Source organism: Fukomys damarensis, unplaced genomic scaffold (assembly GCF_012274545.1).
Source record: "Fukomys damarensis isolate Sample0158 unplaced genomic scaffold, DMR_v1.0_HiC HiC_scaffold_1, whole genome shotgun sequence".
NCBI lineage: Eukaryota > Metazoa > Chordata > Mammalia > Rodentia > Bathyergidae > Fukomys > Fukomys damarensis.
The window spans coordinates 11,724,855-11,748,982 of record NW_022900913.1 but is presented as its reverse complement, the minus strand read 5'-3'; the positions used below and the strand labels follow the sequence as shown (position 1 = coordinate 11,748,982).

At 42.1% G+C, this 24,128-nt stretch overlaps 1 protein-coding gene across 3 annotated transcripts in view; it reads right to left on the bottom strand.

Moving 5' to 3' along the window:
- Positions 1-24,128, bottom strand: part of Fbxl7 (F-box and leucine rich repeat protein 7) — a 372,113-nt gene that overhangs the window by 264,432 nt on the left and 83,553 nt on the right. Inside the window, exons 1-2 of one of the 3 annotated variants that reach the window (XM_010631523.3) lie at positions 5,335-5,484; positions 3,252-3,341 (exon numbers count right to left, since the gene is read on the bottom strand). In XM_010631523.3, coding sequence (XP_010629825.1) covers positions 3,252-3,341; positions 5,335-5,347 — 103 coding nt within the window. In that variant the 5' untranslated portion in view covers positions 5,348-5,484. Of the gene's footprint in view, positions 1-3,251; positions 3,342-4,932; positions 4,953-5,334; positions 5,485-24,128 lie in introns of those variants that run through there. The other 2 variants (XM_010631526.3, XM_010631525.2) reach the window with 2 other exon arrangements.

The following is a 24,128-nucleotide window of genomic DNA, read 5'->3' as shown; positions in this document are numbered from 1 at the left end:
CAAAAAAACCAAAAAAAAAAAAAAAAAGCAGAATAGAACTGAAGGTCGTGCAGCAGAGGTGGATCCCCCAATACTGCTTTATACGTGCACAATTCAATAGCTTTTAGTAAATTCGCAGACCACAGTCATTTCGCCGATAATTTTCCTTGTGTCCACTTACAGTTAATTTCCATCTTTGCCCAAGTTCACTGCACATTTAAGCGCCCTTCCCTCTCCTCTACCTGTTGTCCTCACTCTGTCTGTCAACGCACATTGCAGGGAGTGGGAGTGGTGCCTATATGTTCCTTAGTGAGGGACATTGCCTGTAACACTGTACCATTAGCCACTTGGTGGAAGCCAACCACACAGGTACTTATGCATGTACATGTGTACACACACCCACACACACCCACACACCACTAACAACAATCAGGGAACTAATGTTGTACCTACCCTATCTCAGAAACGACCAGTACTACTGCCAGATGCTTCTAATCAGTAAGGCCACAATTTTCAAAGGCTCCACGAAAAATGGAATAGCATTCATCACAGTATATATTCCCTTTAGAAATCAACATGATTCAGACCTTACCCTGAAAGTTCCACCTTTGTTCCTTGAAGGCAATATATCTCACTGAATCCAGAGGTGAAAAACCAGATGATGGAGATGATAAGGGAACTCACAAAAATCAACATAATCCAACAGCTTCCAGAAAGCCAGTTACACACTCACCCAGTATGCTCTTGACAGCAAAGGTTAAACATTCTTGAAAACAAAGAGAAACATAGGAAGAGAAAGGTGACCTTTTATTGGAGGGGGAAATACTGGGTATTAAACCCAAGACCTTGGCACTGAGCTACAATTCCAACCCTTATTAAAATTTTTATTAGAAGACAGGGTCTCACTAAGTAGCTAAATTGCCTAGGCTGGGCTGGAACTCACAATCCTGCTTCAGCCTCCCAGAATGCCGGGATTCTACAGGTTTACACCACCACACCCTGCTCAAAGAGCTCTGCGGGAGTCTGTCTGAGAAGCCAGCTCTTGCCTTCAGTTTGTTGGCCTCAGTGCTGCATTCAGGGGTCACCCAGGTGCTTTGAAGAAGGAAAAACTCACACACCATCCAGCAGTTCCTCACTCGGAGGTAGAATGGGCTGCCGTAATCACTAGAGAGGTGGACCAGGCCTCTGTCACCTGCGTCTGGAGAAAATTAACTCTGCCTACCCTGGCTTCACCTTGAAAAATCCAATAGACACCCCTGAAATACATTTTTATGTAAATAAACCCACACACTGTTTATTTTTTAGCATTTTGAATTTCCACTGATTAAAAAACCTGTAACAGTGAATTCATACACAAAAATAGCAAAATTAACATTTTTTCCAACCTTTTTCAGTTATGGAAGCAAATGAATGGTATCTTTCAAATGGATAGAATTCTTCCTCTAAAGATGTAGGAAGAAGTTTCATACTAATTTAACACAGTTGCTAAAAATTCTGTTTCCTATGAATGTCACATTTTCCAGTTCTTCTCTCAGAATGACAGAAGATACATATAACAAAATGTATAAAACATTGGCTAGGCCTGCACCTCCTCCTAGGAGAATGGCAACAGAAAGTGAAAACCTGAATTCCCTGTAGAATTATTTTTTTTAAGAATAAAGAGCAGATATTATTTTTAATGCCCAAAGCCCCATAGTCCCTTTCCCCAGCTCCTGCAACAAACCTCACAGTTCTGTATTTTCTATTTTTAAAAGGAAGGAGAATATAATAAGAAAACTTAAATGTAGAGGCATATAGAGTATTTAAATGTGTAACTTTGTATTTTCAGTGCCACTCAAATTAGACAAATCACTACGGTAATAAGGACTAGAAAATTATGGTGGAAAGGAGTGATTTATCTCCCTAAACACACGTCCCTCTCGAGAAGATCACAGTGAATTAAGCTGAAGTGATTTGCACTCTGGCTTCTAAGAATGAGACCCTCAAAAGCCAGTGTCTAGAATCAATTAACCAGACTTGCACATTAACTTAAATGAATTTCAAGAACAGTCTAATACCCATATTAGAATCAACAGACAGAAAATTAAAATTGGATTGCTTCCTAGTGCTTCAGTGCACGGAGGGAAACAGTGAAATGTTGGTGATATACATTAAACAATGCTGAGGTTTTAAATGCAAGAGCACATAATCCGGTTGTGAGATTTTATGCATCCACGGAGGAGTAACAACCCCAGAAAAGGTATTTCTGTGCTGCCTGAAATAAACAAAGTTAAAAGAAATGAACATAGAAGATATACCCAGCACAGGGAAACTGTCATCATCAATGTGTAAACTGTAACACAGAGCAAGAGCAACCAGAGAAACCCACAGGCCACCTTCAGCATGCTTCTCCATGTCATGAGCAGCAGACAGTAAGCCTCAGAAACAAAATTACACGTGGGCCTCTACAACACCCTGCTCAAACACTGAAAACGAGCTGACACATCACAGTCGCTCAACTGGTATTCCCACTAGGCTTTCATGGGGCAATTAGTTGAGAAACAACTCATCTTCAGAAAACACTTCATTGTGTTTCACATCCAAATGAAAGGGGCAGATTCTATAATTCGGGCAACTTTACACTAAATCCCTACCAGAAAAACAATTCCTCACTCAACAGGGTGATAACTCAGACAATTCTAAAGCATTGTGGAGCAATTAAATTCTAAAATGTATTTTACAAACACAGATGGCAAAATTCTGCACCAAGAATACCAATGAGATCAATCTTTGCCCAGTTGGCACAACTTTCCACTTATTATTTAATGAAACACATTTATTTTGCTACTCCAAAATGTTGGGGATTAATTCAAGTTCTAAAAATTACACTGACCATGACCTTCCCACTGGCACAATCTTTAATTCCAGGTGCATTATTTTACAAGTTCTTCTAGAAGCTTTCAACTGCAGCACAGTAGTTTTATGATCATACTGTTTTCCATAGTCAAAAACAAGTACCTAAGATCACAAAGACTTCCCTTAAATCGGCTTGTTATAGCTTCACAAAATAATGACATCGACCTTAGAATCAAGACACTTCAATCCTATCAACTCCACAGCAGTAACAGTGCAACCAAAAAGAGACTTTTCGAGAGATCCTTCACCTTCTTTTTAATAATCTCATACACTCCCGCTCTGCAGCACTGAACTAAAACCCCCACACTTTCTTTGTCTTCCAAAAATAGCCAGCCTTGTGAAGGGAAGGCAGGAGATAATGAAGACCAGATGCCTACCTTCACTGGTAGCCACATTCTTCTGGGCTTTGGTTGGCGTGTGATCTGTACTTGAACTCACGTCGGATGAGATGCTTGAGCTGCCTTTGCCTGGAGAGAACAGAAATGAGTAGCATTTGAGTTTGGTAATTTCAGAAGTAGAAGACGGTGCCTTCCGCTAGGTTCCTCACCAAGCCACATCACTTATTTCCAAGAAAGGAGCTCGGATATCAGGAATGGAGTTTATTAAGTTTTTTGCCTTATGTATTAAATCTCTTCTGGGAAATATCTGATCTATGTTACAGCAGAGCTAAAAACCTCTTATAAGATGGCTTGACTAAAAACTCAGACAAGATTATAAAACACAGTCAAATATGACAGCATAGTTTCATTTTGGCATCCATGTGGGTAAGAAAGTGTATGTGGGGAACACATCTACTGCATTAATTTTTATTTGCAGCCACAAACCATGCATTTCTCAGTAAAGCAAATGAGCAAATCCAGGAAGGAGGCATTATCAGGAGGACCAAGAGCCTTCTGCTACCACATAGCCACACCATTTTAAGAAAACAAATTCCGTGTTTCTTTAAATATAAGAAACACTTCATTTTTCTGTCACAGTGTTTCTTATCTAGAGACAATCTTTCCATCCAAGGCGATAGATATCTGGCAATGTCTGGTATTATTTTTGGTTGTCACAACTGGGGCCAGGTTGCTACAGGTATCTGCTGGGTAGTAGCCAGGGGTGCTGCTCAGCACCTCGGAATGCACAGAGCGGTCATCCACACTATCTGCACTATTCCACCTAAATGTCAGTACTGCTGAGGTTGAGAAGTCCTGGTCGGAATATTACCTTAGCTCAAGACTGAGTTTCTACTCCTAACTTTAACAGAATCGTACACGTTGCTGCCAATTGATAAACAGTCTCCAAATGTCAAATCAAAGTCTGTAATCTGAACTACATTTTACTTCCCAGAGAGAGAGGTAACTAATAGCTATGATGGGCAGATTTCAAACATGCCTCGCAGGTGACCATGTCTTTGTGTCACCGGCTCCCCTTGAGCATAAGGAGAACCTGCAAATAACTGACATTCAGCAAATAAAATAGGGCAAACGTGAGAGCATTTTGCATATGTAATTAAAGTCCCTAAGGCGCAGACTTGATCAACTGAAAGTTGAGGGTATGTCAGACCTAATTAGGTGAACTCTTTAAGAGGATCTGGGAGAGCCTCTTCTCACTCGTCTTATAGCCCTACTACCATGTGTACTACCATCTCACGGAAGTGAATTCTGCCAACAAGCATGGGAGTTAGGAAGAAGACCCTGAGGCCTGGATGACCAGTTCCTTGGCTGCAGCTCTGCAACACTGCAGAAAAGACCCAGTTAATCCATGCCCAGAATTCTGACCCAAAGAAAGAATCCAGTGGACTTTGAGTTACATACATTGCTAAGGTACCGTATATTTTTATTCAGAAATAGAAAACTAATGCAATGACCAAATAATTCATCATAGAGGAACTCTTTACCCCACACATTGTGATTAGAATTATAACATTTAAGGGAGGGCAGGGACAAGGGGAAAAAATGAGTAGCAAGACCTGTCATGTGAAGGTACAGGATCCCAATAATGAATGTAACTGTGCAATATACCTAAAATGTACCAATAAACTCAATTAAAAAAAAAAAGAATTATAACATTCACCTGGGAAATGCTGTTTTCCAGTAGTCTTACCAGCCCAATGGCACATGCAAGGGCCAAATGTTCAGGTTCCCCCAACATTCGTATATTAAACTCTTAAACCCACAAAAATTGTACTACGAGGCGAGGTCTTTGTGAAGCAATTAAATTATGAGAATGGAGCCCTTATGACAGAGCTGCCCGACCTCTTCCACGATGTGAAGACACAGTGGAAAGATGGCTGTGAATGAACCAACTCCACCCAACACTTAACCTGCCAGCACCTTGATCATGGACTTCTTGGTCTCCCGAATTGTAAGGCATTAACTTCTGTTATTTATAAGCAATCCAGTCTACAGCATTTGGTTAAAGTCATCTGAAAGGACTGAGACAGTACACAATCACAGTTAGGTGGAAAGAGCTTACTGTCTAAATTCATAAAGAGTAGAAAAGCACAAATGGGCTTGGATTTTGAGGAGACTTTGCTATGCTTATGTTGGAACAATTGAAACACATGGACATCGCCAGACCAGACCAATGGCTGCTGTCTCCTCACTACTGCCTCTCACTCCCTGTGACTTATGGCTCTGAAGCAAATCTGTTGTTTCCATCATCTCTGCCCATTTCACACAGTCTTCTCCCAGAGTTGGCTGGGATGGTGCAGTACTCCATTACTTTGTGTCTATTCAGCCCAGCGGCCAGGCAGTGGTCGCCACGGTTTCCAACTGTAGGTGGACTGCCCTGAGGGGCTGGGAACTGGTATGTCAATCTGGTCTCTGCCTCAGGCTACCACTCCTCTGCTTTTCCATCTTGGGCATTCACTTCTCCTAAAAGCTCAATGTCCACATCTGGTAGAGAAGATGATTGGAATAAAAGCTTCCTAACACCTCGAACAGTGTATGATTCAATGATCGATCACATTCCTCTTCAAAGCTGAGTAATACAAACACTTCTGATGGGGCAAAAAGCATCACTGCACACCGCCAACATACAGACTTAAATTATTTTAATTATATTATTGTTTAGTGATGTGCAAACGGAAAAGCAGAAATAAATTCCATATGTTCTAGCTCTGACTCAATGAGAAAACCAAACCAAAAGAACAAATGAAGCACAGAAATAATAAAATCCATAACAGTGAAATTAACAGCATTAGTTTAATGTGAAAGATTTTGCAGAGAATAACCTGTCTTTCAAAACTTAAGTGTAGTCCTGGCTGCTCTGAAAGCCAGTATTCTTTTGGACTGGCGAGCTTGTCCTCCCTGGGGCCAGGGAAGACTCAATCTGCAACCTCAACACCAGTATCCTCTGCTGGACTCAGGAAGACCTTTTCTCCCCTACCAAGGGGACCATCACTGGACCTCCACTGGGTCTCCGTCATTCACATTTCTAAGTCTGTTCCTTTCTTCCGTAGCCCAAACACTGAAGCACAGTGCCTTCCTTGGAATATGGGAAACTTTGATAATGAAATCCTGGGGGAGGAACTTGTTAGAAAGGGGAAGTAATATACAATGACTGTTCCTTAATTTTTAGTAGACGCATAATTGAACATATTCATGGATTTCAGTTTGACATTTAATATAGGTATACAATGATCAGGATAACTGCTATATCCATCACCTTTAATGTTTATGATTTCTTTGCGTTGGGAACATTCATTTTAAGGTGACAGCTGAAATCACAAAGACAGACAAATTTCTGAGGAAATTCTTGGACATGCCTGAGAACACGGGTGCACACCACCTCTCTGAGGTCACAAACTCCAGATTACTAAATTCTGGCCTTGTACGAAAGGGAATAGAATCAATTAGCATTATTTATACCAGGAACATTGTGTTCACATGGTGTGTTGAGTACTCAAATACATATTTCCCATGCTTCATCTTAAGTATTCACCATGCCACACACCAGAAATTCTAGATTGTTTTTGATTATTATTCCCCTAAGGAAACTTTTAGACTTTTTCTCCTACTTGTCCTACCCAGGGACATTGTAAAACCAGAGACATACTGTATATCTGTATGTGTGTGTGTGTGTGTGTGTGTGTGTGTGCGCGCGCACACACACTTTATACTTAAAAAGGCCAAGGATGCTTTTCACCTCCCAGGAACCGGTTTCCCTGGGGAAAGCAATACTGTCTTCATTGACAGTGAATGTCTTTGGATAAGCAAATTTTTTGACTGGCTGAGCATTAAATCAAGTAAATAGCTAAGGACGGCAAGATAACACAGAAAGCTGACTCTCATTATTCAAGGTTAGTTAGGTGATATAAAGACAAGACATACACTGAATTAGTGAATAGTGAAACCTCGTACTGAAAGGAAATAAAAGGATAGGTTCCTGTGAGCCTCTGACCACATTTTCAGTGAGTGAGCAAAACATAACCTTGTTTTATGTGTGCTTCTCTTCAAAGATATCGGCTTAATGTGTGTTTTAGATTCATTAACACTAAAATGAAAGCCAACATCATGATAACGCACGTCTGAAATCAGCTTAGCCTCCTCGCCCAGGGGACATGACAGCTCCCTGGCCTCCAGGAACACAAGACAGCTCTTCCACACTCCACCTGGCGGTCGTTTCGGAACCGAAATCACCACCAAAAAGCCATCAACCCAAAAAGAAGCAGCGCTACACAGACTACGGAAAGAACACTGTACTCAGAGCAGAGCTGAAGCAAGCAGAGCGAGCACTGATTTCCTGACGCTCTTGGGAAAGCGGACACTGAAGACTTGGTCACCTCAGTGTGCTGTGCGTGTTGATTTTAGCAGGTAGGAAAATTCCGGATTATGAAATCTGCAAATAAACACGATTGATTAACTGGATAGAATCTTGCCTTAAACGCGGTTTTATTTGTACCCAGTTTTCATGTAGGCCACCCCAGGCGGCATATAGGATCACAAGTCTTACCTCTTAGGGTTATTGTGATGGCTCAGTAAAATAATCCAGATGTTAAATTGAATGTTTAAACTCTAAAAATGTATTACAGTGGAAGGCACACTGCCCTCAATCCTTTTCAAAATACTCCCCTTCACTCAGACACCCTTATCCCGTTGTCCTTGTCACTTTCTGCAGCAGTTTCCAGTTTATGGCAACTTTTACCTCAGCCAAAAAAAAAAAAAAAGAAAAACCTACACCATGTCCTCATCCAGCTTATTCACAGGATCTGACACTGTGTGACTTCTGGCTCTTCCGCCAAGTCAAAATGATCATAAAAGGTAAATGTTTTGAATCACTTCAGGCCCTTGAGGCGGATATGAAAGGACAATAAAGACACTCACCAGAAAGGACCTCCAGAATTGCTTCAAAAATGGCAAGAAAGCCGGATGTGGTGGCACAAGCTTGTAATCCCAGCACTCGGGAGGCTGAGGCAGGAGAATCGCTGTGAGTTCGAGACCAGCCTGGGCTACATAGTGAGTTCCAGGTCAGTCTTGACTCCATAGTGAGACCCTGTCTCAAAATTTTTTGCTCAAAAAAAAAAAAAAAAAAAAAAAAAAAAAAAAAAAAAAAAAAAAAACGGCAAGAAGGATGGATGTGTTCAAAGCAAGAAGGAGTATTCTGAAAGGGATTAATGGTGATGTGTCTTTTACTGTAATACATTTTTAAGTATGTATTTTTACCATATTTTGTGATTGCACGGCATATCCTTTGGGACTGTGCAGGTACCTAGGAAATATCTAACATCTTTGAATAATGAGGTCCATATTCTGGATACTATTTTAGTGACACATAAAATGAACCATCACTGTGCATACAAGACTCTAGCCTGGGAGTCGGTAATACCAACATATTATCATAGTTCAACCAGTGTCAACAACCACAGAATTAAATTTAAAATAATAATCCTTTTGTTATTATATACAATAGTAGTGTCACTATTGTACATACACAAAAATTAAATCATATATACCATATATATCCTGTAAAAATCCTTCCCATAAGCAAAGTTGTCAGTTCTACTGTTCAACTGCTTTACCTACATGAAAGTTATTTGGTTTTTTGACCAATGAACTTTACCTTTGGGATCTGCTGAAGTTTTTTACTATATTTAAGTTTTTCCCATGTGGGCTAAAACTCCAAAGTGGGACAAATAAACATGTAATCCGGTGTCAAATACAAATGAACACCAAAGCAAGAAAAAACTAAAACACTGAGGAAAGTAATGTTATCTATAAAAGATTAATACAAATGCACATAATTCCAAATTGCACTACGGAGAAATCATTTGGTGGATCAATCATTTCGGTCACTGTGGACACACTATTAAGCCAGGAATGTTAGCATAAGGTGTGCTGGTCTCTTCCTCCGACCCCACAGTCCTCCGGGACCTCTGTTAGGGTGTGACAGGTTTTCCTGGTGCTTGATGACAAAGGGAATGTTCTTTAAGTGGGAATCTTATGAGTGAGAGAATCTGAGTCCCTTTTAATTTAAAAATTCCCATAGGTAACATTCAAAACTAAATGTTTCTTATTCCTTGTGCCCAGGTTGAACTTTAATATGCAGCTATTTAAAACAAGCGAGCCAGAATGCCCATTTTAATCCATAATAGCGCACAGGGAAAAGGACATATAAAAAATCAATATATGACAAAATATGAATAGATGGGGTCCCCTGTCCACAAGTATTTTAGGAGTCCAAAGTATCTCTTGCAAAACCGACTTGCTGTGTGAATTCTGGGCAGTATGCGCTGGATTTCTCACCTGGATCCTAGACTTCTAATGTTCAATCCACAGGCTACTGTGTGGATCCATGTGACTGCCTCAGCCCTGTGTCTCCTGTTTCTCTATACTACCTTGTTTCTGGCTGCGGGTAGTAGACTCTGTGCGTCGGATTCAATATTAATTGTCCACACTGAAAGAAAGAGAATTTTCTCCAATATCAAGATCAAAGGTGCCCTGAGTCTGTTTTTGTGTCTTAAACTCACGGTCATTTTTCCTGTTATTCTGAAATAATTTCTCATTTCTTTGATCCACAGTTTAAAGCTATGTAGGTACAGATTAATAATATTAGTTATCTTGAAGAAGGATGTGGCTTAATTCTTGGCCCAGGTGCATATTACTTTTTCAAAAGAAACTGGACACATGTTGTAAAAATGCATTAGCTCTTTCGAGCCAAAAGGGAGCAGTTTAATAGATGACTTCTCCAAGGTTGGAGGCCTTGAAGTAGAGGCAAATGAGGAGGAGTAGAATCCCAAGAATTCTGCTTCACTTCCTAGTGAGTGAAAAACACTCAATGGTATCCTTGGTTTTTGTTGTTGTTTCTGTTCTTTATTCTACCCTGCAGCAGTTAGAAGTGGGTCTTAAGAAGGAAGAGGGAATAAAAGCAAATGAAAGAGAAAGGATACCGCAGGAGTCAGGCTTTTGTTCCCCTTTCAAGGTATTTAATATTCTAACTAGTTCTTTCTTCACCTTCCTTTCCTAACTCACCTAGCAAGTGCTTTCTGAGCTACTGAGCAGGACACACGTGACACATGCCTGCACCTGCATCTGCATCAGTCCCAGGCAGAGCTGGCAAACAAGAAGCATTAACTGAACACCTACTTCATGCAGAGCTACGCTGGGCCCAAGACAATGAAGCTGCCCCTAAGAAGCTGCCTGTTGAATGAGTCGCATGCTCAGTCCAAGAAAAGCCAAGAATTTATGCCATTACCAAATGACACAATGAAGTCAGCAAACGCACTCTTGCTGCAAGACCTGCTCTGGAGCTGAACAGCCAGGGTACCTGGACTATCGTTTTTGTTCCCGACATGCAGACCCACTACTTTCTTGCAGGCAAGACAGGAGCTGCAGCCTTAGGGAGACAGGGCTGGAGGGACTGGAGGGACTGGCCCACTCTGAAAGCGCAGGAGAAAACCACCCCATGCCACATGGACCCCTGTAGAACCATGATCCAGAGGACAGAGGCATCACTTCAGCCTTGTTAGCTTAGGGGCTACACGGTGAACACAGAAAGAATGAGGCGGATACCAGTGTAGTAGATCAGCAAGGATTCCCCATCTTAGCACTGCACTCCTCCTCTTCCTCGGCAGAAAAAGGCTTCGTTAGATAAAAACCTCAATTAAAACCAATCTTTTCTATATTGCTCCCAGTGGCTGTGATTACAAGGAAGAAAGAGAAAATGATATGACTTCTACCCAGTGGGCTTAAATCCACAGAAGCTGACAGGAGGGCTGAACAGAGTCAGCCAAATGCAACCAGAGCCACCCTAGGGACCAGCTAGAGTTGGATCAGATTCCTGCCTTCACTAGTGTCTAGCTGGCTGACCTTGAAGGCATTAATTTCTGTTTCCTCATCTGTAAATTGGGTGAATAGTAAGTAAAGGTAGTTCATAAAGCACTATTAGAAAAAAATGAGGTAGATGAGTAAATGATTTGTAATGGCATATAATAAATAATAATAAATGCTGTTAATCACCTGCTCTAATAATGTTTTTAACAGATAACCCAATTTAATTGAAAAGTGCATACCCAATCTGTTGCATGCAGAAGATTATAAACCACTAGAAACAAACAAGGCATAGCGTATAGTGGATTGGGGAGATAAGCCACAGGCACAGGAATAAAATTAAATTTAACGCAGTTAAGATTAAGCTTCAAACTAAAATCACTAAGTGAAAGCTTCAAATACCATTGTTTTAAAGTACTGTGTTCCTCCTTTTGAGAGTTGGGGAGGAATTTGAACACCAAAGATCTGTCCAAGGTCAAAGCACTTGAGAGTGTTCAAGTACTACTGTGCGCTTTACAGAATTTATCCCGTTGTCTCTACTTCGTCATTAGCTCCTGAGGGTAGGCTCAGCACCTGATCTCATGCTGCACCTTGTCCCCAAAAGTAAGTACTGTGCTTGGGGATATTATGGGCATAGGACACATGTGGTGAGTTGAAACAAGAACAAGAATCTGACTGCAGGAATAAACTGGACATTTATCCGAATAGAATAACCCTGGTCCCCCGTTTCCTAATAAGCATCCTCCCTGCCTTCCAGGCACCAGTTGAATCTGTGCTGCCCAACGGAGAATCCTTACACAATGCCTAAGCGACCAGAGCTCTCAAAACTGCACAGATGCCCAGCTGGGACCTCATACTGTCCAGTTCTCTATATTAGTTTCCCGGTTACTATAAAAAAATTGCCACTAGCCAGATGGCTTGCAGTAACAAAACTGTATTATCAATTATGAAAGCTACAAGTTTGAAATCAAGGAGCCAACAGGGCCACACTCCCTCCAAAGGCTACAAGGAGAATCTGTGCCATGTTCCTGTCCCAACCTTTGTTGATCCTTGGCTTCTGGCAGCATGATTCCATCTCTGCCTCATGGACACAGGTGTCTTCCCTTCCGGTGTCTCTCTGTCTCTTCTCCAGTTTTACTGGATTAGGGACCATCCTACTCAGTGTACACTCAACCAGGGACATTTCCAACAACCCTGTCTCTGAATAAGACCATCAGAGTGGTGTTCCAGGAAGTACGGGAACCAGGGAAGGGGGGAAATATAATTCAAGCCAGAAGATAGTCCAACACCATTTTCTGCAGAATTATACAGAAATTTCCACGCTGAGTCTCTTACATGAACATTTGTTCTAGCTTCATTGTGTGGTGCTATCCTTACTATAAGTAGAACAGCAAAATTAGCAAGTAGGATTTAAAGCACCATGAAAGGTAAAATGTCTAAAGGAGTCTCTCAGCTTGTGAAAAGCAAAGGCCTGGCCCACCAGCATGGACGGTTTCCTGTTAAAAAGGGCAGCTGATGTTTCCCTGAGGTCCCCAAGGCAGAGCCCACTCCCCTGAGGCACACACCCACCTCTGGGCCACTGTGCAGGAGTTAACACAGATGCCAGCTGACCAGACAGATGCCGCTGTCCCTGCTGCTGACAGATGGTGCTTCACAGCTGGGGATCTGAATGGCCTAATGAGAGGATCAGAACCACGGACAGGCTAAAAGGCTAGGGGCGCTAATGGAAGAATTCCCACTGTAATATGAGTCACTCAAAAGTCATTCTTATGTTAATAACAACATCACCACAATTTGCACCAGCAATTAATCCTCCCTTTCTTCCTGCAAGTCCTGAAAGGCCACTGTGGCCCAAAGGTCAGGAGAAGACTGTGTCTTGCTTAGTCTGCAAGTTCAAGGAAAGGCCAGCAATCTTTCTGGAGCTCTCTGCTGTGTTTCGAAGCCACGGGTTCCTTCCCTAGCAGTAAGAGCCTCCCATGTCAGGAAGCCTGTACGCACCTCTTCTGACTGACTCACTCATTCATCCAAAGCCCATGGCCAAGCCAGCCCAACCATGGAAGCTCTTCCCACAGACGCTGAAGATGTGGAAAGCATGGAAAACCCTCCAGTGCCATTCGTCATCTAGTGATGGCACAGCCGGTCCTCATTTCCCTCAGATTCTCTGCGGCTTTCTGCGGCTCAGCCTCAGGTTAAAGGCAGAGGGTTATAGACCTTGTATCTCACAGCCACTCACTGATTCGTTTTGTTTTGTTTTTTTGAGACAGGGTCTCACTATGTAGTTGAGGCTGAACTGGAACCCACTATGTAGCCCAGGTTGGTCTCGAACTCACAGCCATCCTCCTGCCTCAGCCTCCCAAGTGCTGGGATTACAGGCGTGCGCCACCAGGTCCAGCTACAAAAAGTGCTTTTACATGTGTTTACCTTAATCACCACGGATGATCAATCTGTCGAAAAACTGCAACAGGATTTGACTCTCCTTTTTCTTCTCCTTTCAGTCATAGCAATGGTCCCACCAACAGTGATAGAGGGGAAAAGCCTGCACAGTTAAGATCTTATTCTTATTTTGTACAAAATAATCAGGATCTATTGTGTCCATTTATTAACGAATCACAGGTAAAAATAAGTTTCTCCCTCAGAGAAAATACAGGAACCAAATACAGCTAAGAAAGCACTAAACTGGAAAGTCTGTGACCCTCAACTAGTAGAGCCCCTGAGTGCTTCCCGGCATCTAACCCTCCACCTGGGATGTCACACCTCCAATCCTGAGTGACCATTTCCCTCTGTGATCAATATGTGTTTTTATAGCATTTGTTCCTTGTTTTAATCACCCATCACTAACTCACGATCTGTATGTCCTGTGAGTTCCTTTCAGCTTTCCACCCTCACCTCCTTTGCTACTCCTCACTTAAAAAGTTAAAAGCCCTCTAGCAAAACCATAGACAACATCAGAACCACAAGACAATGTCAAAAAGGCCTAAAAGTTAAGTGGAAAGGTAGAAGAGACAGACAGTTTCTGTGTGCATCTTCATCGCCTGACACGGTCTGTTTTCTGTTGCTGCTACAGAATACCACAAACAGGGTAATTCTTAAGGAAAGGAAGTTAATTTAGCCCTCTGTTTTTGAGGTTGGGAAGTCCAAGGGCAAAGCCACATTGATAAAAGCAGCTAACGTGCTCCTTACTAGGTTGAAAATGTCATCAATTACCCCCAAGAATAGCTGGGTTATTTCACAGCTGGGTCTTCAGTTTGGGTACTTACTGGAACTTGCCAATCCCATGGGGTCTTTCTAGTCCCAGACGGCAGTCCCAGTGTTCTCACCTACCATACCTCATAAGAGTACGCTTATTCTCCTTCCACATCTCTTCCCTTTACTTGGAGGGGGAGATATTTTCCTTCGGCCCATGTTGGGAAGCTGCAGTTCTGCTACACAGGAATAGAGGGACCATTTTTGCCACTACTTGTCTCTGAGCACAGAGCAACACAGAAAGGACAAATGACAGCAACAGAGAGCCTCCCGGACTAGCAGAACCCTTCCACTCCATGGCTGGAAGGCGGAGGGCTGAAGGGATGACTGAAGTCAGTGAACGGCCAACCACCAAATCCATCCATCTCCCAACCCTGTAGCTGCCACACGGTGGGCCATACTGATCTCATCTCTAGTTTCAGCTGGGAGCTGTGCCTGTCTCAGCCCGAGGACTTAAGTGTATCTTCCGCCCTCCCTATCGAGTCTGCCTGGGCTGACAGTGAGGAGCAGTGGATCAGTGGATGATGGAGAAAGTTGCTGCATGGCAGGGAACGATATTCTCCTGCTCTCTCTCCTCTTCCCCCACCTCTTTCTCCTTCTCTCCCCCCCTCCTCTCTCCCTCTCTCCTCTCTATCCCTCTTTCCCTGCCCCTATTGATTCATGCCATATTATTTCAAAAAGGCGCTATGGCTCTATGTCCCCAAACTTCAAAGTTAGAAGTTTGATTTTCAACCACATGTGGAGCTGAGGCCTAACGAGAAATGACTATGTCACAGGGCCAGAGTCCTTGTAAATGGATGAATCTCTTTATTCCAGGACTAGGCTGCTTATCACAAGAACAGCTGATAGAAAGCAAATCCACTCTGCTGCTTTCACTTTTGCACTCACCCTTTCCCCCTCCACCAGGAACAAGGGCCTCCATACACATCAGTGTGGCTTTGCCCTTGGACTTCCCAACCTCAAAAACAGAGAGCTAAATTAACTTCCTTTCCTTAAGAATTACCCTCTTTGTGGTATTCTGTAGCAGCAACAGAAAACAGACACTGTCAGGCGATGAAGATGCACATGGAAAAACAGAGAAACAGAAAGAAATGAGGTAAGGACATCACCGAAATGTTAGCAGTTCAAATCAGTCTGATACCCACCTGCTACTCAAATGCTTTAATAGCCACCAATAAAGGACAAGAAGAGTCTCTCTGTTGCACCTGGTGGTGAGCACTGGAACTGCAGCAATTTTATGACTACCAAAATGATAATTTGAATCTAAGACATGAAATCTTCATCATAAAAGTAAGATATTTTTTCCAAGTCAAAGGAATACTAGTTTTAGAGACTGACTCTATAAAAGACTGAGCAGGTATAAAGTAATAACTTCAACAGTGATGATTTGTAATGGTTTAAATAAGCATAGGCAAGTCAAACTAAGAAGCACTACATTTAGCCACACAATAAATCCAATAAGTCCTTGGGAAATAGTTTAATTTGCTCTGAGCAATCAAAAGATGTCTTCGTTGCTCTTTCTTCTTTTAAAAACTTTAACTCAGCTTCCATCTATAATCTGTGTTGTATTTTTCAAAGCCTTATGCATTTTAAAAATCACTGCCACTAAATTCTACATTTACAGCCCTTTTATCATATAAATTGCGGTCACAACCTAAGTTAAGGTTTGTAGAAGCCAGGGAAGCGAAAGGTCTGGCTTCTATAAAAGGAGATACATTAAGCAGAATAAATCTTGCCTGTAACTGGAATAGTTCTTGAATATAGCAACTTAGGAGCTAATCTCTTCTTTCTTTTGAAAATATAATAGTTTTGCCTTTTGGCCAGAATAGATCAAACACTTCAAGGACAGCTGTTGTTCTTTTTCTCATTCTCTTCCTTGTGCTGCTTCTTCGTTAATAACCACAAAATTTCCCAGAGTTATTTTCCCCAAAACTTGCAGCACAAAGGAATCACTTCGTCCATAAAGGTGTCCAGAGCATTCTGACTACTCTCCCATCCAGCCCAAACTGGGAATTTAAGATTTCAATCTGCACATTAAAGTCTTTCTCTACTCTAGTCCTTCTTCACTCACCTTCTCATAAAATGAACTTTCCTCATCAAAAAGTGCAAGCTGCATTTGATGAAGACACATGTGTAACCCAGGTAGAAATCTTAGAGTACGCTCATGTTATGAATATGTTCATAAAGATTTTGTTGCAATGTAATTTATAGGCCTTTAACTCATTTAAATAAGAAGTAAGAATTTCAGGCATCTCAGATGGCATTTTTTTCTCAGTATGATATTATCTAGGGAGATGTTTTCAAATATATGGTTTCAGTCAGGCAGAATAATCTTACTAGCTCCAAGATTTACGTACCTTTCGGAAAAACGAGATGGGAATCACACACTGTGGACTGTTTTCTCCCCTGCTCTTCTCGTCCTTTCTAACATATGAGAGATACAGGAAAAAAACAAAGTGCTGTACTTCTCCGACTCTAGTCTTAGCACAACGCAGCCAATCACTGTGATCTCTGCTTCACCAGAATGTGTGGGGCTGAGGCATTTTCCCCACCAGTCAGCAAGCAAGCAGTCCTGCAGCAGAACCCCTGGTTGGGCTTCCCATGTCTCAATTCGATTCTGATGCTCTACACATGATGAGAGCGTCAGATCCCACAAGTGGGGGGCTTCGCTTGAGCCACCGGTACTCAACTGGCTACCAACCAGAGTTCCCATGATCCCTGTCTTGTGTTTGACTGATTTCCTAGGGTGACTCACAGAACGCTACAAAATGGTTGCTTCCTGGTCTATTACAAAGCAACATATAAAATTTCATGTTTTGAAAGTTGATGTTTATTTTTGTTTTAATGTGAGGGAGAGCCATATGAAGAAGTGGAAAGGGGGAAAATTAATGACTAGTTCTAAATAATTATTTTGTCTATTGAAAACACATATTCTACACACATACCTACATCACTCAATTCTACCATGACTTTTTCTTAGGCATTTCAAAGGAAAAACGTTAACCCACTCTTGGCATGACCATACATTCTGATTTAGCTGATTTCCTGCTATAAATACGAGAGCACTCAGTCTTACAGAGCAGAGTGCTTCATTTACATCTCAACTTTGTACTTGAACAAACCACCTACCATCTCTAATCCTTGTTTTCTCTTCTGTCATGCAAAGGGATTACTGGTGCAATACTCCTTACCTCTAACAGCAGCCAACCTCTATGAGCTTGTTCTGTACTCCTGTTGTTACATTAAGTCCTCACTCCAGGAGCTAGGACTTCAGCTACTCTCCCCATGGTCCTCACAGGAAAACTAAGGCACAGGCTGTGTAACCCTCCCAAAGCTAGTAAATGAAAATACCAGACTCTACCCTTCTCCATTGTTGGTGGGAGTGCAGACTGGTGCAACCACTATGGAAATCAATATAGAGATACCTCAAAGAACTAGGTTTAGAGGTTCCATTTGACCCAGCAATCCCTCTTCTGTCTATTTTTTCAAAAGAATTAAAAGAATCATATCACAGTGATATATGCACACCTATATTTATAGTGGTACAGTTTGTAATAGCTAAAAGTTGCAAACAGCCCATTTGCCCATCAGTTGGAAACTGGATAAAGAAGATGTGGTTTTTCTATAAAATGGAATATTACTCAGCCATAAAGAATGATAAATTAGAGTCATTCATAGGAAAATGGATACATATTGAGGATAGACTCCTAAGTGAAATAAATAAGTCACACATGTATAAATACCGAATAGTTTCTCTGGTGTGAAAAACTGTTAATGGTACATAAGATCCTAATGGTATAATTGACAATGTGAAATAGGAAGAAAAGGGCTAATGGTGTAGGGAAAGTGGGAAGGGTAGGGGAACGGGAATAAGGGAAAAGAAAAAAATGTGAGAAAATGAAAAGACGGAAATAAAGAGTTTGTAAAAGGGGATGGGAGGAGGGGGTGAAAGGAGGGCAGGGACAAGGGGAAAAAATGAGAACCAAGACCTGACACGTAAAGGTACAAGATCCCAATGATGAATGTAACTATACTGTATACCTAAAACGTACCAATAAAATCAATGAGAAAAAAGAAAACACCAGGCTCTGCCATATCCTCTTAGCTTCCTACTGCAGCCTTTGTGCAAAGCCCAGATGTGGGATCAGTGTACATAGATCCAAACTCCTGTCCCTTAGCACGGCCTGGCTGTGGGAAAACAGTTCATTCCCTGCCTTGGTGAGCTTCCTTATGAAATGTGCTGCCTTTCCATGAATGAATGCATATACACACTTGGTTTGATGTTGGGCCCATAATAATTGTTCTCCATGAATACTGCACTAAAGGCATGCTTTAGTCCAGGTATAAAACACTTCTAAATTAAATGTCTAGGTCATCACTTTAATCCAAACAATTGATTCTGAGTTAACAATCAGATTAATAAATCGGGGCCAGGTCTGTCTTCCCGGGTGTATTTTTTTAGATCTCTCCATATCAACCAGTGCAGCCAGACTGTAATTCCCCACTCACCACATGCGGCACAGCCATGTGCCCCGGTCCTAACTCTTGCTGGTTTGGAAATGACATCTCTTCACAATGCCACCTTCTTTCATTTGCAATGCCTGCACCACCTTTCCTGGGTCTCAGAGCAAACTTCCTCACTTGAAATGTTGGTATCATTTACAGTCCTTTGGCACTTTCCATACTCATAATCACAGCTGGCATGTATAGCACTCTTGGGAATATATCAATTTGTTTTTATGTATATTTTCTTACTGCTTTGGCATTTCTACCTTCTTACAGGCTCTGGGATCACTGGCTTGAAATCACTGCAGCTGGCAAAAGACTACACCCCGGAGCCCTTGGGAACAACTCACTGTCGATGATACCCATGCTCTAGATACTGGGAGATGAGCAAAAGCCATGGCAAACCTCATTTCTCACACAGGTAGAGTGTTCAGAATGTAAAGACTCACCAGGTTTTTACCTGGCTGTGCTCTGATGCAGAAAGGAGCAGTTCAAGGCAGCTCAAGTCAGCAGTGAAAGTGGACATGGAGAAAGGAGAGAAATGCATTTCCACTCTAATCAAGAAGGGAGCTGAGTCTGGCATTTTTGCACTGAGCAGAGGCTGAAGTGTCATATCACTAGTACACGTTGTTATGGTGAAGAGCAGTCTATAATTCTGACAACCTGAGTTCTGCAACACTTCCAAAGCCTTCTGTGAGTCTCCATATTGGATCCACCTACTACTCTATAGCATCTGCCTCTTGCTTTCCCTGGGGCCCTTCTTCAGCCCTGTTATCCAAGGCAAAGCCCACAGACTCACCACACCATTCACCTCTATCCTCAGCATAAACTGGGAGTAGCAAATCCAGCTCCTGTTCCTACCCTGAATTACATGAATCAGGAATTCGGACTGGCTACTGCATGGCTATGGGGTGCTCCCATCATTCACGTAGAATGCACCTCCCTCGCCACCGAGTAAGGACCAGAAACACCATTTCACAGAGTAGTTAGGTTTAGTGGCCTAGACCGCCCAAGATCAGAACAGATACACTTTTAACTTTTTCAACTGTTTATTTTCCAAATACCTAACCAAATTCTTGACCTCCTTGACCCACCATATGTCTCCCTCCACATACTACAAAAAGCCAGTACAGCCAACGCATTAAACCCCCTGTTTGTCTTTTCAGCCTCATTCAAAAGCAAAATATTTTACTTTCATTGCATGGTGCAGAGGCAAATGCCTCAAAAGCTAACTGGAATTAGTATTACTCAGATCACCTTCAGGCCTAGTATTCTATCAGCAAATAAATATTGAATATCCAATACAGAAAACATATCATGTACATCAGACAAAATAATTTAGCCTAAGGTAAGAAATGGTGAACTATCTTTCTTAGAGTTGAACCAAATGAAACTGTTGTTTCTGAAAGTGAAAAAGACTCAAGATAATAACGTCACATGGGTCAACCTAACTACAAACATTTCTTTGGGATGACTCTCTGAGACTGCTGTTCAATCTGAAAATAACTGAACTTGACTGGATAGTGTCCAAGATGTTGTCACGCATGCTCAGTTCTTCTCAATAGTCACGACGAGTTACCAACGAACATATTTAGAGAAAGAATGCATACTCTGAATAGAAGAAAGAAAATTCACCAACTTCCAAAAAAAGGATGAAAAAGACATTTTTCATGCTAATTAAACAAACAACAACAACCAAATCTGCACTTTTGATGTTGCTCTCATGCACTACTGAACTTTCTGCGAAACGCTTGAGGAAATCAGTTTATTAATTTCTAACCAAAATCTCTGCGGCAGAAAGCTTGAGCATCCCGAAGTGAGCTGAAAAAGACTAAGCCCTGCCTATTTCTAACGAAAAGGCATGGGGTAGAGGAGTCCAGAAGAAGAGAGAGAAAGCAATAGGCACAAGGGGAAGAAAAGGGAAAGCACGTGTTTCCCAGCAGCTCCCCACTGCGGCTCACCAGCCTTCCTTCACTCACTTTTCATTTTAAAAGCCCTAAAATTTCAAATGTTGCTAAGGATTAGAATGCTGCAAGGACATTACTGCCTCTCCTGAAGTGCTACCAAATGCATAATCATGTAGAATTGCCCTGAGTTTGAATATGCGTATTTTATCCTGGAATCTGTCTTTCATCAGCTCTCTAATTTTTTATTTTAAAACACAGACAAACTTTTAGCTTTAGGCTAAAATCTGAGGTAAGCATAATAGCAGTGGGAAACTTCTCCAAATAATGAAAATAACCTCTAAATAATAAAACTTACTTTCTCTGTGTGTGGCTAAACTGAACCAAGCATCAAGTATAAGTTTTAGCTTCTCCATTTATAAAGAAAAAAAAAGGCTAAGACTTTGAACTAGATGTGTAGACAAATATCATCATCTCTCTCATGACAGAGGACATCAAATCAGCTTCTCCAGGACACACAGGGCTGGTGACAAGATAGTCCCATGATGTTTGAGGGGATACCCACAAATTAAATAAATCTGAACTTAAATGGCAAAAGTGTGAATTTCAAGCATTCCAAACACAGGAGAAAGTAAGAATTGTAATGTTATCGAGCAGTGTATGTGACACTTCACAGTATGTTATCTCATTTAGTCTTCACAGGAAACTTAGACCCAAGCTGTATTACCTTCATTTTTAAGATAGGTGGATGAAAGTGCAGAAATCAGTTATCCCAGCGTCCCCAGGCAAGTACATCCCAGAGCAGGACCAGACCCATCTTAACTCCACAACTCATTCCCATGATGCTCTGCCATCACACATGAAATGGATGGCTGACAAATTAAGGTGGAAAATATCACACTTGGCAGAGGACTGGCAAACAGAAGACCTATACTCAAATTCTTTCTTGCTGAAGGAGTTCAGTTCTCTGAGCCCAGATTTCCTCAGAACACAGACACAGTAGTTATTCCATGTGCATTTGTGAGCCTAAAGGTTTCCAAGTATCTCTAAGATGTATTCCAAGAGGCAGTCTTCTGGGAGACCATGCTGCCATGGTGGATGGAAGGCCAGTGATGGCACTAACCTTATTCCTCCCAAGTGTCAAGATTCGCATCATAAGATCTAGCACAGAGGGACTGATGCCATTGAGTTCCAGCCTCTACCAAGTAAAAGAGAGAAGCAGAAGCTAGGTCTTGCAGAGCCAAGCTTTGCTCCAGTCCTAGGTCTTCAGATGCCCTCCGCCTTCTCCCCTGTCTCAGCCCTACACAAGGAAAGTATTTCCAATTTTCAAGGTGAATTTTTGGCACTAATGTTCCTCCCCATGTCCCATTAAATTCTCTGGAATTAAGAGGAGCTGTCACAATCTGCTACTATCTATAGGCCAAATGGTGCTGTAATCCCAGAAGCTGAAGACACTTCCAGAAAACCAAACTGAGTCTTCGAAACACTGAAAGAATAACAAGCTGAGATCCCGAGTGTAACACTTGTGTATCCACCCAAGTACAAACCTGCCTACCCTGCAGAGAATCTCCTCGCTAGAAACACAGAAGCAAAAACAGGCAGAATAGAATAATACAAATAAGTGTGAGGCTAACTAGAAATAGCTGCCCCCCTAAAAAAGCTATGTGACTCTTGATTTAATTATAAGGTACTGATCCGGCTCCTGGTTTAATGACCAGGAGTAAGGAGCTGGAAATCTTATCGGTATCATTTCCAAAGATGTTCACAGTCCAGAGGAAGACTAATCTAGTGAGGAAAGTCACCCCTGCAAGTGTCTTTACTCATAGTAAGGACAAAGTGCTCCAGAGTTCACACATCCGGCTAGCTCATACATGACTGGTGAGTCCAGCTCACTTGATTCTGGAAAGTCACATGATGGCGAGCACACATTCCAAGGTCAGCAGAAGGCCAGAAGCAAAAGGAAGAACACCGAGCATTCAAGAACCACAAATATTTACCAGGCCCATAAAAGGCAATGAAGGAAAGCAATGACTTGGGAGGTGTTTGCACAACTTCAAGTCTTGCAGATCATGGTAGGAAATCTGAACTTTCTCCCAAAAGCTGCAAAGATCCTGTGCAGAGTTTAATGAGCAGAATCTCATGTCGGATGTCAGGAGGCTTGGTCAAGCTCAGAAAAGGGGCCAGAGAGGATAAGGGCAGAAGCAGCAAGCCTGGCTCAAAAGCTGCCACTGAAGTAACAAAGGCATCTAGAGACAAATGAAAAGATTTAAGAGATTTGAATCCAGCAAAAATACCAGGACTTTGTAACCAGATAGGTGAGGAAGGGAGAGAAATCTCAGATGGCACCTCCTGTGACTTTCCTCAAGTTCTCAGAGATCTGAAACATGGCACATGCAGCCTGTCGTGTGGACAGAGTCCAACATGTGGGGCCGTCCATGCAGGGCCAGTGTCCAGAGGCAACAGGACAGACTGCACTTCTTACTGCCCTGCCTGTCTTCCCCTCTCAGCCTCTCAATCGCCAAACCATCCTTCCCTTCTTTACTTTACACATCAGGCCCAGGACACCATAGCTCTCTTCCCTTCCACTTCCCTCTTCCAAGTCCAACTTCTTATCACTCTTGGTAACTCCAGGTCAAACTATCTTACGTCAAATTGAAAAGAAAGATGGTGTGGATACGGGATGGTGAAGGAAGCGAGAGTCTTGTTTGTTTTTTAAAACACAGAGGACGAAGTTTAAACCAGGAATTCGCAGCAATTTCCCTTAGCTGTGGCACAGATGGAAAAGCCAGGGAGACACACGCATCCCTAATGTCCACGACCGCTGTCTGAGCCTCATTTGCGCATCACGGACTCGAATGATGACACCGAGGACCAGCTGGCCAAACCCAGGGTGGCTTGGAAAAACAACAGGAGAGACCAGAGGAAGAGACAGCCATTTGGGCCATGTGCTGGCCTGACCGCTACTCCACAAGGCACCCTCTCCAGCAGGCTTCTCACGCGATGATTTTCTTCTAATAGAATTAGCAGAGAAAGAAAGCATTTAACACATTTAAATACAGATACCCAGCAGGGTTTAGGCCCCCTCGCTGCTCCACAACATCCACCCATGCAGAATGGGCTGCAAACTAATGCCCAAAGTTCTTGGATCCACAGAGCACAAAGAGTTCCGCGGTCTCACACCTTCACCTTTATTTCTCACTAAGAACATTTCGTAATTAATTCTATTAGTTCCAGCAACAATCTCCTGAAATTTCTTAGATAAGTGGCTGTTCTGATCCAGACTAGCTCATGGACTTCCATGTGAAGAAAACAGATCACTGCTTTCCAAAGAAACATAAAACACGAG